General features: G+C 32.5%; 2 protein-coding genes across 3 annotated transcripts; both read left to right on the top strand.

The window, feature by feature from the left end:
- The first annotated feature begins 3 nt into the window (after nucleotides 1-3).
- On the top strand, nucleotides 4-15,206 carry LOC128192426 (uncharacterized). 2 transcript variants are annotated; one of them, XM_052865075.1, is made up of 20 exons: nucleotides 4-123; nucleotides 1,020-1,124; nucleotides 7,039-7,118; nucleotides 7,270-7,358; nucleotides 7,510-7,764; nucleotides 9,323-9,407; nucleotides 9,537-9,657; nucleotides 10,014-10,076; nucleotides 10,722-10,851; nucleotides 10,960-11,029; nucleotides 11,558-11,628; nucleotides 11,727-11,818; nucleotides 12,129-12,267; nucleotides 12,403-12,564; nucleotides 12,872-12,948; nucleotides 13,118-13,228; nucleotides 13,421-13,621; nucleotides 13,827-13,948; nucleotides 14,272-14,402; nucleotides 14,592-15,206. In XM_052865075.1, the coding sequence occupies exons 2-20, from the start codon at nucleotides 1,032-1,034 to the stop codon at nucleotides 14,660-14,662; spliced, it is 2,163 nt and encodes a 720-aa protein (XP_052721035.1). In that variant the 5' UTR covers nucleotides 4-123; nucleotides 1,020-1,031; the 3' UTR covers nucleotides 14,663-15,206. The 2 variants fall into 2 exon arrangements, with proteins under 2 accessions (XP_052721035.1, XP_052721036.1); XM_052865076.1 differs by having other exon boundaries at nucleotides 12,409-12,564.
- LOC128192428 (uncharacterized) lies at nucleotides 3,154-6,974 on the top strand. Its single transcript, XM_052865080.1, has one exon. The coding sequence runs from the start codon at nucleotides 4,163-4,165 to the stop codon at nucleotides 4,901-4,903; it is 741 nt and encodes a 246-aa protein (XP_052721040.1). The 5' UTR covers nucleotides 3,154-4,162; the 3' UTR covers nucleotides 4,904-6,974.
- Nucleotides 15,207-15,534: the final 328 nt, after the last annotated feature.

Raw genomic sequence — 15,534 nt, forward strand, 5'->3', positions numbered from 1 at the left:
CAACACCTCACGCACCTGCGCACAACTGGAAAACTGTCAACTTCCTGTTTCCGGTGTAAACAAAAAAATCATGCAGATAAACATGATAAAGTAACTTTGAAAAGCTAGAATAAACTTTTACAGGTAAATATTTATTGAAATTCGATCGTAGATTTTGTTTGATCATAATTACGTAAAATTGCAAGAGTCATTAGTATAACAGACCAGGTACGATTTTGAGTTTGATTTTTATATACAAAAAAAAAAATAACTGAAAAAATTTACTTCTATGTTGGCCTATCAGATCTGTGTAATAGGGCCTAATGTCCATTTATAAAAACTTTCCTCATTCAGTTTTGCAGACTGTCATACCAAAAGATAGCAATTGAATTATACAGGGAAAATGAATAACATAAAAGCAAAACTTAACAATTTTTTTTTTTAAAATATATAACTCAATACTTTCAATACTAAAGACATAAATAACAGTGATTGGTAACTCCACCATAAGCATGTTTTGTTGTTGAAAAATGTTACGAGACAAATCTTACTTTGAGTACTACATATTAGTAAACTGAGATAATGATCTTAAACCAAAAGTATATCGTTTTTATGAAAAATATGCATAGGTTTTAGACGTTTTTGAAACAAAAAAATAAGATAAATATATAGAAAATAAATTGGCCAGCTATAAAGCATCTCGGATGAGTAGCCAACTGCCTCCTTACACTCCTTTATTAATATTGCTTAGAAGACATAAACTCATGAAAATATAAAATATGGAATGTTTTGGTAACAGAGTTTAGCTGTTTATATTTTGATATAATTGTTTATTAGAAAGATATACTGATTTAAACTGGGAATATTTACAATAGGGACCGCCAGATTTTGCGAGATTTCGATCCCTTGCCAATCTCTGTTATTTTTGTCTCTGTGATTGTGCATTATTTGTTTTGAAATAAATCTTCAGGGATTCAGTTATTTTCATTGTCTTAAATTATGCCATTTTAATTCTGACTATTTTATTGTCTTTTATGTAGAACTAAATTAAGATGAAGTTCTATGTGCACACAGAAGAACCACCATTTACCGTGGTGGTAAAATGGGGCGACAGTGATGACCAAGACTTGAATAAGATCGTAAAGGTAAATCTGTAAATAGAGTTGATTGATCAATTATCTGTATGACTGTATATTATAATGATATTGCTTATTTTCACATAAGATTAAATCTTTTAAAAATTAGAATTGTTGTTCATTTAATTTTCAATTATCTTTATATATTATATTATAATGATATTGTTTATTTTCATATGAAATTAATTCTGTTATAATTTAAAAAAATAGAATTGTTGTTCATTTAATTTTTTGAGGCAGTATTTTTTCCCTGTGATTGCAAGGACAGCTTTTGATATCTGTTGAAATATTAATCAACTAATGTTCCCAATTTGATGTACAATACTGTAATCAAATTTTCATTTGTGTATACATGGAGACCATTTCGAACTGTAAACAAGTCCTGTAATACACATATTTCTGTTAATAATTACATTGCCTCTTCTGCAAGAATTATTTGCTGGGTATCAGTTTTTTCTTTCATATATCACACAATATAAATCACTGCAAATAAATTTTGGTTTACAACAGTTATCATACACTCGTTCTCAATATAAAGGCTCAAACATTGTCGCGCTATTTATGTTTAGAGTAAACGTCTCTGGTGTCATTTTAACACGTAAAAACTGAATAGGGTGATGCCGTTTTAGAATAATTCATAATGAAATAAAATTGCAATGATTATTTTTAAGTTCCTGTATATAGTGACACTATCGTTTTGAAGTGTACGTTACCGTCGCTTGGGGATATTTCATGCCGCAATCGTACCTGTAAAAACGTTGGATGTGATTCCCATATTAAAATTTTCTGATAAAACAAAACACAAGATCTTTACGATATAAAGCAAATATAAATCTGTCAATGTCTTTGTTGTTGTAAGTATTTTTTTCACCTGCAATGTCATGTCGCATAATCTAATTTCTGCTAACGTTACGAGTCTGCGCATTGATTGTGGACCCTATAAATCATTTTTCATATTGATGACAATGCACTAAATCGTAAATATTCAATGTTTATATTCTTTTTATCAAATTTATAAAATAAACTGTACTTGATCCTAATGATTATTTAAAACTTCGTACGAGAAAAAAAAATTCTGGGCAGTAGAGATAAGAAGGAAATGTACGTTACCCTATATTATTCTGTCATCTCTTTACTAATAGAATTGTTTTAAATACCGTTGAATTATCAACCCTTTGCTTTCATAAAAACCTGGAAAATGTTTTACAACCCAAATAAAAATGTGTTATAAAAGTTAAACAAATCATAAATTGAAATGTACGTTACTGAAATGTACATTATAAACGAATCCGGAAACTTGATAACTACCGTTTCGTTTTTGAATTTACATATTAGAATGTTTACACGCGGGATATTTTTGAAAACTGAAGATCACACATAGCTTCATCAGCAAGACAGGGGACATTTTAATCTATATGCGAGGTTTGTATTTACGTTTTGATGTTATTTTGACGTTATTTTGTTTACCGATAATTTACTTACTTGCAATTGAGTATAGTGTGTTAAGCATTTTCTTTGTGATGCAAAATTAAAAATCTACCCGATGAATATGTGTATAACCATGTCTCCGTAAATTAGGGTTGGCTTTAATACATGAAATGTACACTACATTTGATAACTTACATTTTGCTTGATTGCAAGCTGAAATTTTTTATTCTTTTTAAATGAATCTAAAAAAAAAATGTAACCAAATGTGAATATTGAATTTTGTGAACATTGAACAACCATAAACGTGTAACACTATAAAAAGATGTATCTCTCACTGTGTAAACTTGGATTGACTATTACAAGCACTTTATTTTCTGAATTAATTTTTTTAAATTGTGTCATATTTTTTGAATTAAGGCTTCTTAACAAATAATTCTTTTTACCAATATTTATTTATGATAAATATGTTAACTGATTTTAAAAAAATAATTTATTAGAATTGCATAAAAATTGGTTTAATGAAACCAAATCAAATCAAACGATATAGTAACGTACATTTCAAATATTGAAAGTCATATACATTGATTACAATCTTGTGTGTTTTAAAATTGCACATCTTAAAAAAATGTTTATTCAATAATTAAATTCATTATTGAATGAAAAACAATATCTAATATGAAGTCAATGTTATTTTTATATAGAGTTTAATGATTTTAAAATATGTTTACAGATCATGGCGAAAAGTCGAGCCGAAATACAGAAAGCTTACAGAGAACGAAAAAAGCAGAAAGAGGGAGAATCGTATTTAATAATAGAACGACAAAGGAGAATGCAGTATTATAAACCCAGCAGCGAATTGACTCGAACCGAAAGAATAAAAAGAAACAAAAAGAACAAAGAAACACTGCGCAAGTGGCGTCAAGAGAAAAAAGAAGAGAAGATACAACAAGATCAGGGACATGACTATGAAGATGAAAGCGAGATATTAAATGCTTCTACAAGTGGCAATGAAAGTAACTCTACTATTCTAAAAGTATGCATGAACTTTAATAGAAGAAAAAATGCATCTAGGGTCCGTGTTAGCAGGGCACTTTCAAAAGCTCACAGACAGATGAATTCACTTAGAGTAGAAAATGTCAAACTAACTAAGAGAACAAAAACCCTTCAAAAAAGTTTAGAAAGATTAAGAAAGAAAGTACTCCCAAATTCACCAAGAAGTAAAGCCAATCAGCCAATAAAGGAGATAGGACTCTCAAAATAACAATCAAATAAAGTAAGAAAACATTTAATACTTGGAAATGCTGTCATCGATGAGGTTCGCGCTGCTCATCAGGAAATAAGAGGAAATCGAAGAGGCGAAGTTCAGACATTGGGAAACATTGTGTCAGGAAAATTTGTAAAAAAATATAGAGCAAAGAAATGGCTAAGTGGAGTAACTGGTATCGGGCGAAGAAGTCTAACGTGCCTTGATGGAAAGAAATTCCAAGCTAAAAAGGTTTACACAAGGAAGCGAACACGAATGCTATATGAAAAAGAGGTGCACGACTTCTTAGAACGCGATAGCAGATGTAAGAAAGTCGGAGAATATCAAAAGGCAGACAAGAATACTGACGGACTATATGACAAACCTGCACCCGAAATTTATTGCAGAATGCCCCACAATCAAATTGTCAAGAGCCACATTCTGTCGCATGCGCCCAATTCATATCCTTACAACTAGTTTTATCAGTAGAAGTACGTGTTTGTGCACAAAACACCAAAACATGGCTCTGTTGCTTAAAGCTTTACGGAAACAAGATCTAGAGGTACCGGCAAACCCAGAAACATTTGCAAAGGAAGGAATAGCTGAAGAAATGCTACAAAACAAGTTGCCCGATCATGTTGTATTTTCGCAGTGGAAGAAAATACAAATAATTGAAAAAGAGAAGAAAAAATTTGTTACCCGTATTATAGAAAGTGAAAAAGAGAAAGAGGAATTCATCGAATACTTTATGAATCAAGCAGAGGAATTCAGGGGTCATGTTGAAAGAGTCCGTAAGCAGTATGAAGAAATCAAGAAGCTGAAAGAGAACTTGCCACCTAATCATTTATTAGTGCAGATGGACTTTGCTGAAAATTATTCCTGCAAAAGTGTGGAAGAAATACAATCTGCTTATTGGAATCAAACTGGTGTGACACTTCACCCTGCTGTAGCATATTTCAAGGACGACAAAGGGGATACGCAGCATAAAAGTTTCGTTGTTGTATCTGATGAGATGTCTCATTCCTCAAGTACTGTGCATGCTATCCTAGAGAAACTGATTCCAGAAATGAAGACTTTGATATCAAGTATAGAATTTATCCGTTATTGGACAGATTGACCGACAAGTCAATACAGGAATCGACAAATCTTTTTTACTATAGCCAATCACATGGAAATGTTTGGAATGAGAGCCAGGTGGAACTATTTTGAAGTAGGCCATGGGAAAGGTCCATGTGATGGACTGGGTGGAACAACAAAAAGGATGGCAGATGAAGCAGTGAGATGTCAAAAGACAGTGATTCAGGATGCTAATGATTTCTATAAATGGGCTTGCACCTCCAACATGAAAGGCGTACTGTTTCTTTTTGTTTCAAGTGAAGAATGCAACCGAATGGAAGAATTGTTAAAATCAAGAGAAGTAAAGCCAGTAAAGGGTACATTTAAGTTGCACGCCGTTGCTGATGCTGGAAAATCAGCTCTGTTTATAAGAGACACGAGCTGCTATTGCAATGTCTGTTTAGGAGGCAATGTATGTAAGGGATGGAGAAAAGAGATCCTACAGAAAAGCACAGTTCAGAATGTAGATGAAAGTAGTTCTAACCATATGACAGCGCTGAAAGGAAAATATGTAGCAGCTAGATACTTGGAGAAGTGCTATATTGGAAAGGTCACCGATGAAGATGACAATGAATTTGAAATTTCATTTATGGAAACAAAAAAAGAAAAATTTCAGTGGCCAAAGAAGAAAGACATTCTTTGGATCCCCTCCAAGGATGTCTTGTTCGTTGTTGCTGAACCTATGCCAATAGGGAGAAGCGGGAGAATGTTTGAATTGCAACAGCAAGACAAAGAGAAGTTTGGTGTCTTTCTGAGTTAAATTTAAAAATTGTGACGTGACACTGGCTTGAGTTTATGAGTTAAACTTGTTTCTTATTATTCCTATTAAACACCAAACAAATTTCAAATCTAATTGTTGATTTATTGATATTTTTTTATTCATAACTACTATTTTGAAATGTGCGTTACCACATGCAATCCGTTCGAATTAATTATATTAAATGTCAGCTATGACTTGCAAAGCAGTTGTGATACTTCAAAACATTGCAAATTAGAAAACATGGACATGAAAAAGCTGAAATTTCTTGATTTATTCCAACTACGATAGATTGTGAAATGTACGTTACAATTATATAACATATTGAAATTGTCCCTAAACATATGAAACGCATATAACTGGCAAAAAAATTTAAATGATACATGTACATATTTAGTTGCAATATCCATTCAAAACAAAATAATTCAAACTTCATCACCAAACAAAATGGTGATAAGAAAAATAAGAAGCCTTTTAAACATTTTTTTTGTTAACTTAGATCATAAAATACACATTGTTTTATAAATAAAAAAACTAGATGGTAGTTTTCATGTTTGCAAAGAATTATTTGTTGATTTAGTTGGATGTATGCTTTGTTAACACAACAAAAGTCTTAAATTGTACCTGAATTATATTATTGTCTTACCTGTAGAATTCTTTTGATGATTACAGTAGTAGTAACGTACATTTCCTCTACGGTATTTTGAAAAAAATACACTCTTTTCAATTTATTCCCGAGAATTCAAATATCAATATTTGATAAAAAGAAAACATGGCACAACATCTTCAAATACTTTGTTTTAAATAAATCTTATAATAAATGTATAATCTTTCAGTGATTTTTTCTAAAAATGAAAGAAGCTATTGTGCCTTAATATTGAGAACGGGTGATAAATTCATCAATAGCATAAAAGTGGGATCTGTATATCACCCTTGCAGTTTTTGTATAGATTGTTTTGGCCACAGAGGTACTGGTAAATGCAAAGAGATCTAAAAGATTAATTAAATGACAAAGAATGTTTGTGTCATATTGAATACCACTTTATCAGTATTACCGGTAATTAAGATGATAAAATGGCATTAAACATGGACAAAAGCAGTTTGATGAACAATTCTTCATATACGGGTATATCGATTTGAACTTGTTCAAAGTATGAAGCTGAAGGCAAATTTAACCTTGAAATATAAACAGTGTACAAATGTAATTGATTCATTTTCAGTAATTAGCACAAAGAAAACACATTACTTAGAAATTCAATTGGTAACTAGCATATTATGATTTATGAATACCAATACTTTTACTGTATGTGTTAATCTCTTTATTCATGACCTAAAGCAATAAAAAAAATTATAGCTATTCTTTTTTTACATTTGAACAGATTTTCATGAGTAACTTTGAGAAGAGGTATCCTACAGAGGCATGTAAAATAGATAAATCAACCATTGAACTATGGAAAGGGTATGTATCAATAATAAAATGTACATGTATTGGTAATAAAATGTACATGTATTGGTAATAAAATGTACATGTATCGACCATAAATCCAAAGGTTAAAACCCATGGATCCATTTATAGTATGTAACTATATGGTTTTTTGTTTTTATTGTAGGAGAAAGTCTTTGAATCTATCTGGCAATGTTCTTCAAGCAATAAAGAATATGGATGACATATACGTCAAATGGAAATCCATATCAACTGGTAAATGCAAGCTTGCTTAAATGAGATTTCAAGCTACATTCTACACCATGACATGTATTGTAAAAGTTTCTTTGAATAACATTGTTTTTAGATATAAACTAGATACAACTTAAAGCATTGAATATTGATCAATGGTTACAAATTTTTTTAGATAACAATGCACAAATAACAGGAAATCATTCAGCAAAAGAACTTGATACATCAGATTTGGTAAAATCAGAAAATCAAGACGATTCATTGGAGAAGAACCATTCTTCAAAGAAAAAGACTCCACCTTACTCAATTCAAGAATTTCTGGAATTAGCTACAGCCTTGTCCACTAAGCAACAGCGTCAACATGCAATAGTTCTGTTTAAAGACATTCTAAAAAAAGAGCCCACAAATCAAACAGCTCTCATTGGCATTGGTAAGACATTCAAATTTTTATTACAAGATCTGTTCATTCATTCAATGTTTTATATTTACATCTTCCGAGTATGATTCCCTCTATTTCTTACGGAAACTTTTAGTTTTAAAAGTCTTAGCTCTATAGAAACAGCCAGACTGAAATCTACACGCCCCATTTATCAATTGGTCAAAACCTACAGTGACAAAAACTGACAGGAATGAAATCTACATACCCTGTTTATTCAGAGCAATCATTGTAGAAAAAATTAACATAACCTGGGGGTTATGTTTTTTTCTGTAATGTCAGCACCTTCATGTTACGCATGAATTATAGCCTAATTAAGAAGCATATCTCACAAATATTCAAACCTTTCTTTTATTTTCGGGAGGTATGTAACTATAACAAGAATTTAGCATTTGTAGTTTTTTGTTCTCACACTTTGATGAAAAACAACAGTTGAATCATGGAATTAAGTACTCATGCAAAAAAGGATTCTGAAGTACATCCACAAAGTATGAAAATTCTCTGTAAAGAGGCATTTAAACAATAAAATGCTTTCTTTGTATCTACAGTAATCAAAGCCTATCTCACTCTATAAAAATCAGTTTGTATGTTCATCTGTCCAGTAGCACTTGTTCAGAAAATTTCTTTGCCCTTGGCTTATCTGGTTCATGTCTCGCATATAAAGGGAGGTAGTTAAAGGGTGGATGTGCAATAACCTTGAACATGTTTTTTTGGTCAAAGATTAAGGTCTCAGCTGTTCCCTGTGGTAAGCATTTTTTAATCTCTTTTGCCATAATTTGCTTAGATGCTAAACCCACAGAATGCAGATACCCACTGTATCATTGCATTCCAATTACCTTGAACTACCTGGTAAATTTCTGGTACAAAGGTTATAAATATATTTTGAAATAACATCTCTGTCAGAGTAAAATCCTAGTCCAGTACAGTTTTTATCTCCCCTTGGCCCAATCTGGCTCATGACTCTGCCTTCAGATTCTGTTAAAGAGTACTCTTGGGTAAATGTGTTCAGTTACCTTGAACCAAGTTTGTAGGTCAGAGGTTGATTCATATCAGATGTTTGAGTAAATACTTGTCCAAAGCATAATTTTTCAGTTTCTCCTTGGTCATCCAAAAAGTGTCTGTGGAGAAGGAAATGAGTACATGTATACTCTAGGAAGAACATGTGCAGTGACCATAAAATTAAGTTTTTATATCAAAGGTTTTAGGTCAAAGCTCAGTGCATTTCAAGTTTTACCTTTTCTAAATGCAGGGCCCTCTGAGATGGTCAATATTTCAATGATATTAAGAGGAACTTATATTTTATTTCAAATTTACCTATGATGAAACCATTCAGTATGTAGAGTATACTAAGGTATATACAGTTGAACTTTGATATCTCGAACACTGATATCTCGAAAACAATGGATTTGTTGAAGTGATTTGTAAGTCCCAACCACTTATTTTTTAAGTATTTTATTCTCAATGTCTGAAGTTTTTAAACAGTCCCATCTAGTTCGAGATAACAAAGTTTGACTGTATATGGTTAAAGGTTTTGGTTTCTGTTGATTTTCAGCTGACTGTTACATGAATGCTGGTAGATCATCTGATGCATTGCCATACTTGCAGCAAGCTCAAAGTACAAATGATCTTGCTTTCAGGTAAAACATTTTTTTTTTAAGATCTTTAGCTAAATTACATTGCAATTTTGATTTTAAAAATGCAATGATAAACAAAAATCTTTTGATGTATGTGTTTGATTAAGAATTTGAACTGCATTTTAATGACAGACTTGGACAATGCTATGTGAAGATGGGAGAGTATGACAAAGCCATTGATACCCTGATAGGGTACTGTAAAGAACTGCGGACCAGAGGGGGTACATCAGCAGCCCACAAACAGGATGTGCAGGTAAATAGAGGAGTGGAAAAATTATTAATTGCAGTAATTCTCTTTATTACCAGATGAATTAAATCTAAATACAGTAAAAACATTGATGATCCTTTTGACCTTGGTTAAAAATATCAATGAAATGAATCAAATTTACATAAAGTAAAAATCTTTGTCTGTCTATCTGTCTGTCTGTCTGCCTCTCTCTCTTTCTCTCTGTCTGTCTGCCTCTCTCTCTTTCTCTCTGTCTGTCTGTCTGCCTGCCTGTCTCTCTCTCTCTCTCTCTCTCTCTCTCTCTCTCTCTCTCTCTCTCTCTCTCTCTCTCACATATACAAATACTGGTATGAACTTTTTCAATCTGCTGTTTTTGATTTTAGGTATGGTTGGCAAAGGCATACATTGGGAAGAAACAAACAGACATGGCTCTAGTTGTGTTACAGGTAACAACTAAAAACAAAGCATGAAAATAACTAATTGTTATAACAAGATTTTCAGTAAAATTTGATGAATACAAATTATGAATCATCATTGATCTTAGATTATATGAATACAATTTGACAAAAGTTACTTGAATGGATAAAAATAGCTTAGATTATAAGGATAAAAATAAAGGATGATCACATTTTACTGCTGACTATTTATGCCATAGATGCTCAAGATAAACTTCAGTAAATGTCCATAAATTGAGGTTAGATTGTGTACACAAATGTTTGTTCATTTTCAAAAAAGATATTTGGTAAGGAAGATCTGAATAGAGAATTTTTTGCATTATACAGGATGTGAACAGTATGGCCTGGTTACTGGATAATTCATTTCAATGTCATGGTCAAAATTGTTTCAGATACGGCTTGATTAACCTCATATTTACATTTAGCAATACTTGAGACATAAAAACTAAAACAGAAAATATGTTAATGATGTTAACAATGTATAATCTACATTTTATATTTAAACCCTAGCTGATAAGAATATCAAAATAGTAACCTAAGCCTCATTAAATTAATGTTACCATAGACAGAGTCTAATTTGTAGAGTTATACATCTATTTATGATACACTGTACATCATAGTGTATTGATGTTTTAGGGGGTACTGAGGGAAAACCAAGAGCACCTTGATGCTTTGACAGAGTATGCTCCCTTGATTTACCGTCTTGGTCCAAAACAGAAGGATGAAGCAATGACGATCCTACTGACTGTGTTAGTCAATAAACTAAGTAAATATACATTCACACATTTCTATTTAATAGGTTTCTCCGATGCTTGTTGTTTTCATTTGTTTGCAAAAATTTTAAACAAATTCTAATGCAAACTTTTTATTGCAGATGATAATCATGTAAAGGAGAAATTTGCATATTTATGCCAACAAGAACATGGAATGCAGGTGTTGGAGAGGTAAATAGAATTGTAACTCTACTGCCTTCGATGTAATTGTTAATACATATACTCAATTTATTAGGGCTTAGCTCTGCGGGCGCCCTATAATGATCAGTCAAACCGTCCGTTCGTCTGTCCATCTGAGATCGCTTCACCGGATCATATCATCTCACTTTTGGCCCAATCTGGCTCATAACTCACTCACAGAGTGCCTTTGGCTAAAGGGTATGCAGTGACCTTGAACCATGTTTCTAGGTATAAGGTTAAGGTCATAGCAGAATTATATATAAAATCCTTGTCTGGGGCATATCTTCTCCCCCCTTGTTCCAATCTGGTTCATACTTCCTTCACAGAGTGTCTATGGTTAAAGGGTATGCAGTGACCTTAAATGAGGTGTGTAGGTCAAAGGTCAAGGTCATATTGGACCATGCAAAATCTTTACAGATTTTGAAATTAGCCCATATGTATGTATATTTTTTATTTTCTCTGTGTTGCACATTTTGTTGATAACAACACCTTTAATTACATGAAATCTGTGATTTGAAGCATGTCTGGTCCAGCTTGGAGGGACGTCCCTGCCGTGGTGTTTATGGCAACCAGTCTCAGAGATGCAGGAGGTAAGAATTCTGGGTTCAATTTTACCATTGAAATTTACAATCTTAAAATTTTATGAACTCGGCAATATCTTATCTGGATTGTTTTTTCTTTGCCACAGCCATTGAACAAGCTGAGGCATTGTTGAAGCATGCATGTATGCTGCAGCCAGAAAATCCTCACACATTGTTAACATATGTCCACACCCTAGAGGTGAGATTGTTCAGTCTTCTAAAGTTAGTAAGAAAATTTATAGGCCTTTTGGAAATGTAACAGAAATTTATCAATTTACGTAATAGAAAGAATCATACCATAGACTATAATTTAGCAATTTTTGCTCACAATTGTAATTATGATCATTACATAATGTGTGATTACCAGTACTTATAGCTTGGACTCTATGAGAGACTCCATTGAAGCAAGTAAATCAAAAAAATTGATCTTAAGCACATTAAGATCAAACGTTTATTACCGTAGATTGACGTTGTGTTCAATACTATTGAACAATTGTTTATATTTCCAGCTTGTAGAGAAACATACAGAAGCTGTCCAAGAAATAATGGCCTATATAAAGCAGTGGCCAGATAAAGAAATTGGCAGTTTTAAGATTGGCAGTCTCTTGCCAATTCTAAATCATTTTAATGGTGATGTGTACCTTAATGGTAAGTAAATGAACTGCGTCTTACAATAAATTTTCCATTTGAAAGGTTAATATTCTTGATGCCAAGAGTTGTCTAAATCTGATTTGGTCCCCTTATATCTGTCATATTATTTATCAGATTATTTATCTGATTTAGTTCCAGATGGGAATATACCCTGTTCTTCTGTTTCCATGGAAACCTCATCAGGGCCCTATTTAGAGGACACTAACTACCTTCTTGCCATCCTGTTTACTCTAGTCAAGATACTGTTTGTCAAGGGAGCTGTGGCTTTTATAAGACCGATCACAAATATTATTGGTACATGTATATCTTTAATCATTTACAGTTTATTATTGAACTTACATACTTTTAGTTTGTTTATCAATAATTACGATACAAAATCATACATACATATGTATATGATATCAGTTTTAATTTTGGAGAGGAATTCAGCTTTTTACTACAAAACTGCATGGAAGTAAAAATAAAATTACTCTCTGCTAATGTATTCCTGCAAACATTTACAGAGAGAGAGAGAGAGAGAGAGAGAGAGAGAGAGAGAGAGAGTAAAATAATTTGCTAACAATGAAATTTTCACTAAATCCCATATCCATGTAAATTTCAGATCCATTAACAAAGGGCCATGAGCTCCACAAGACAAACATCAGAAACGAAGCTGCTTACTTTTCTTGTATAAGCCAGGTAATCAACAAGACTTTGTTATTTTGTCTATAGATGCTACAGAGTTGTAAAGTTGTCAATATATATATATATATATATATATATATATATATATATATATATATATATATATATATATATATATATATATGTATTCAAATTTTTAAATGGTGTGCAAAATAAATCTCAGTTACAGGGAATAACTCCGGAGGTAAACCATGTGGTTCCCTCCCAGCAGAATGTGTACTTTGTCGGTGACAGCCACTGTGTTCCTCCTGCATGGCAGGCCATCCAAATCAAGGTAGACATAGGAATTTTTCAGTTGAGATTCAGTTTACAGTTGGAAACCCACAGTCAATCTTGTATGCACTTACTAGCGGGTGTGGGTGTCCAGTAATGATCTAAACCTTGTGGCACCTGTTAAATCCCATGTTGTAAGTCTTCATTTCTCTATGGATTTTTAATATGAAAAAAAAATCATTAAAACTGATAGGGAGAAGACAGGATTGTACATCCCATCCTATCCACTGGAACAAAAATTTGGCACCTGAGAGAGGAGAGCACGTTTTACCCCAAGTACAACTTTAATTCTGCCATTACGAAGATCCCAGATGGTGCTATGACCATCTTCTGTTTTGGAGAGATTGACTGCAGAGAAGCTCTTCTATTGTGTGTAGAAAAAGCTAAATATGATGCAAGTATTTTTGTTATGAAGTCTTTCATTCTTCTAATTTAATACCAAAGATAGAATATTTAATTATCGTGAGTGAAGCAAAAGCATATGAAAAAAAAAGTGTAGGAATAAAGAAATATTCTCTCTCTCTCTCTCTCTCTCTCTCTCTCTCTCTCTCTCTCTCTCTCTCTCTCATGTGATTTTCAATTGGCATTGTTAATTTCAGAGTTTGGAGGAAGGAATCGACCGAGTGATTGACATCTATGTTACCTTGCTGACCAGACTTCAGAATCTCCACCACTGGGACATCTATGTACATCCTGTGCTACCTGTGCTTGACCTAACTAGGTGAGTGTGCCTAGGGACAGAACATGCCTATTGGCTAATTTATTGCATTTATCTTTAACCAAGGGTAATTGTTTGCTCTTTTTCGCTAGCAACGATGTATTGTAGTACGTTTGTGGTAACTTTTGTTTACGATTGTATACATGTATTTCGTTCACAAATTGAGGGGGTATTTATAGACAAACAAAATTAAATAACCTGTAGTAGAAAAATATTTATTTGCAAGACTAAAATATCTACTTAGAATATACCAAGTCTCTCTCTCTCTCTCTCTCTCTCATGATTTAAAGAAAGTTGATAATTAACTAACGGAATGTGTTTTATAGGTCATTGGTGATGCAGTTTAATCAGAGGCTGAAGGACAGGCTAATGTCGCAGGATAGCCTGAAATGGCTGAACTTTGTAGACAACTTGTTAACAAAAGAGAGTGGAGAACTCAAATTAAAAAAGCAGTTTGGTGAGATTTTAGTATAAAGTTTCTTTATGAAAATAACAAATCCCCTTTTCTCTTCCAAAATAATTTTTGCCTTTTATGAAATCCATTTGATCTTTGCTGTAATACATTTTACATGCTGTTTTATATATAGAAAGAATAGATAGATTGTAACTTATGTAAAAGTTTGTCTTGGTTTTGATCTTATTACAGAGTTTGATGGAACACATGTTCATCCATGTTACCTTAAACTTCTAGAAGGATCTCTGCAAGGGCTAGTCTAATTCCATGGAGTCACTTTACATACTCTTTTTAACATTCCCTGTGTGTTGACCACGACTCAAGTAAAGTACACAGAGAAACACTGTATCAAGTTGGGAACATTATTGCCATGAATGAACAATTATTTTATTTTGGGCATTTCTTAGTAACAGTATTTTTGTCTCATTGAATTTGTTGTGCCATATTTACAATATATTGCATGGAGCTATCGTATAGAGGCTTTTTGTTTTCTTATTAAGCAATAATGATATCAATTTTATTTTTAAAGTAGTCCGAGTATCGCACTACGTCATAATACGGATTTTACAATATTGGTTCGACTTTTACAAAGCGTTTTTGATACCCGGTATTGATTTTGCTGTTGTAAACAATGGCAATAATAATTAAGCAATTAGAACGGTAATATATGTATTCTATGAGAGATAGAAATGATTAATGTTGAGAAACTCGATTCTGTTAAAGTAAAATGAAAAACGAAGTTTCTGATTAACCAGGATCTCAGGTATGCTTATATCTTCTTTGTTTTGACCCCCATCCCCCCCCCCCCCCCCCCCCCCCCCCCGCGAATTTTTTTTTTCTTTTACTAAAACCGGTTTAAATTTAGAGACAGAAGCTATTTTGAATTTAATCAATCGTCAATTAATTAATGTTTAAATGATATCTAATATTGTTGACAGATCTAGGCAGAAAACTGTAGCAAAATGTGATTTTTACGGATTTTTTCGTCAGGCTCTACTTGGTTTAGAGTTTATAGCGTGAAAAGTAATCCGTCAACATATAATTTATTTTACCAAATCTTTTTTCTAAGATGTCAAGCTATAGAATAAACACCATGAATTTTAGTTTGAGTCAATAAAATAGTAAAAAAATTACC

Source organism: Crassostrea angulata, chromosome 7, assembly GCF_025612915.1.
Source record: "Crassostrea angulata isolate pt1a10 chromosome 7, ASM2561291v2, whole genome shotgun sequence".
In the NCBI taxonomy this organism is placed as follows: domain Eukaryota; kingdom Metazoa; phylum Mollusca; class Bivalvia; order Ostreida; family Ostreidae; genus Magallana; species Magallana angulata.

What these genes read in the sequence shown, in the direction of transcription:
- LOC128192426 (XM_052865075.1), top strand. Translation starts at nt 1,032, where the DNA reads ATGAAGTTCTATGTGCACACAGAAGAACCACCATTTACCGTGGTGGTA. An exon ending in ACAAATGATCTTGCTTTCAG is followed by an intron (nt 9,408 to 9,536) that starts GTAAAACATTTT and finishes TTTTAATGACAG; the next exon opens with ACTTGGACAATGCTATGTGA. An exon ending in GGCAGGCCATCCAAATCAAG is followed by an intron (nt 13,229 to 13,420) that starts GTAGACATAGGA and finishes TAAAACTGATAG; the next exon opens with GGAGAAGACAGGATTGTACA.
- LOC128192428 (XM_052865080.1), top strand. Translation starts at nt 4,163, where the DNA reads ATGACAAACCTGCACCCGAAATTTATTGCAGAATGCCCCACAATCAAA.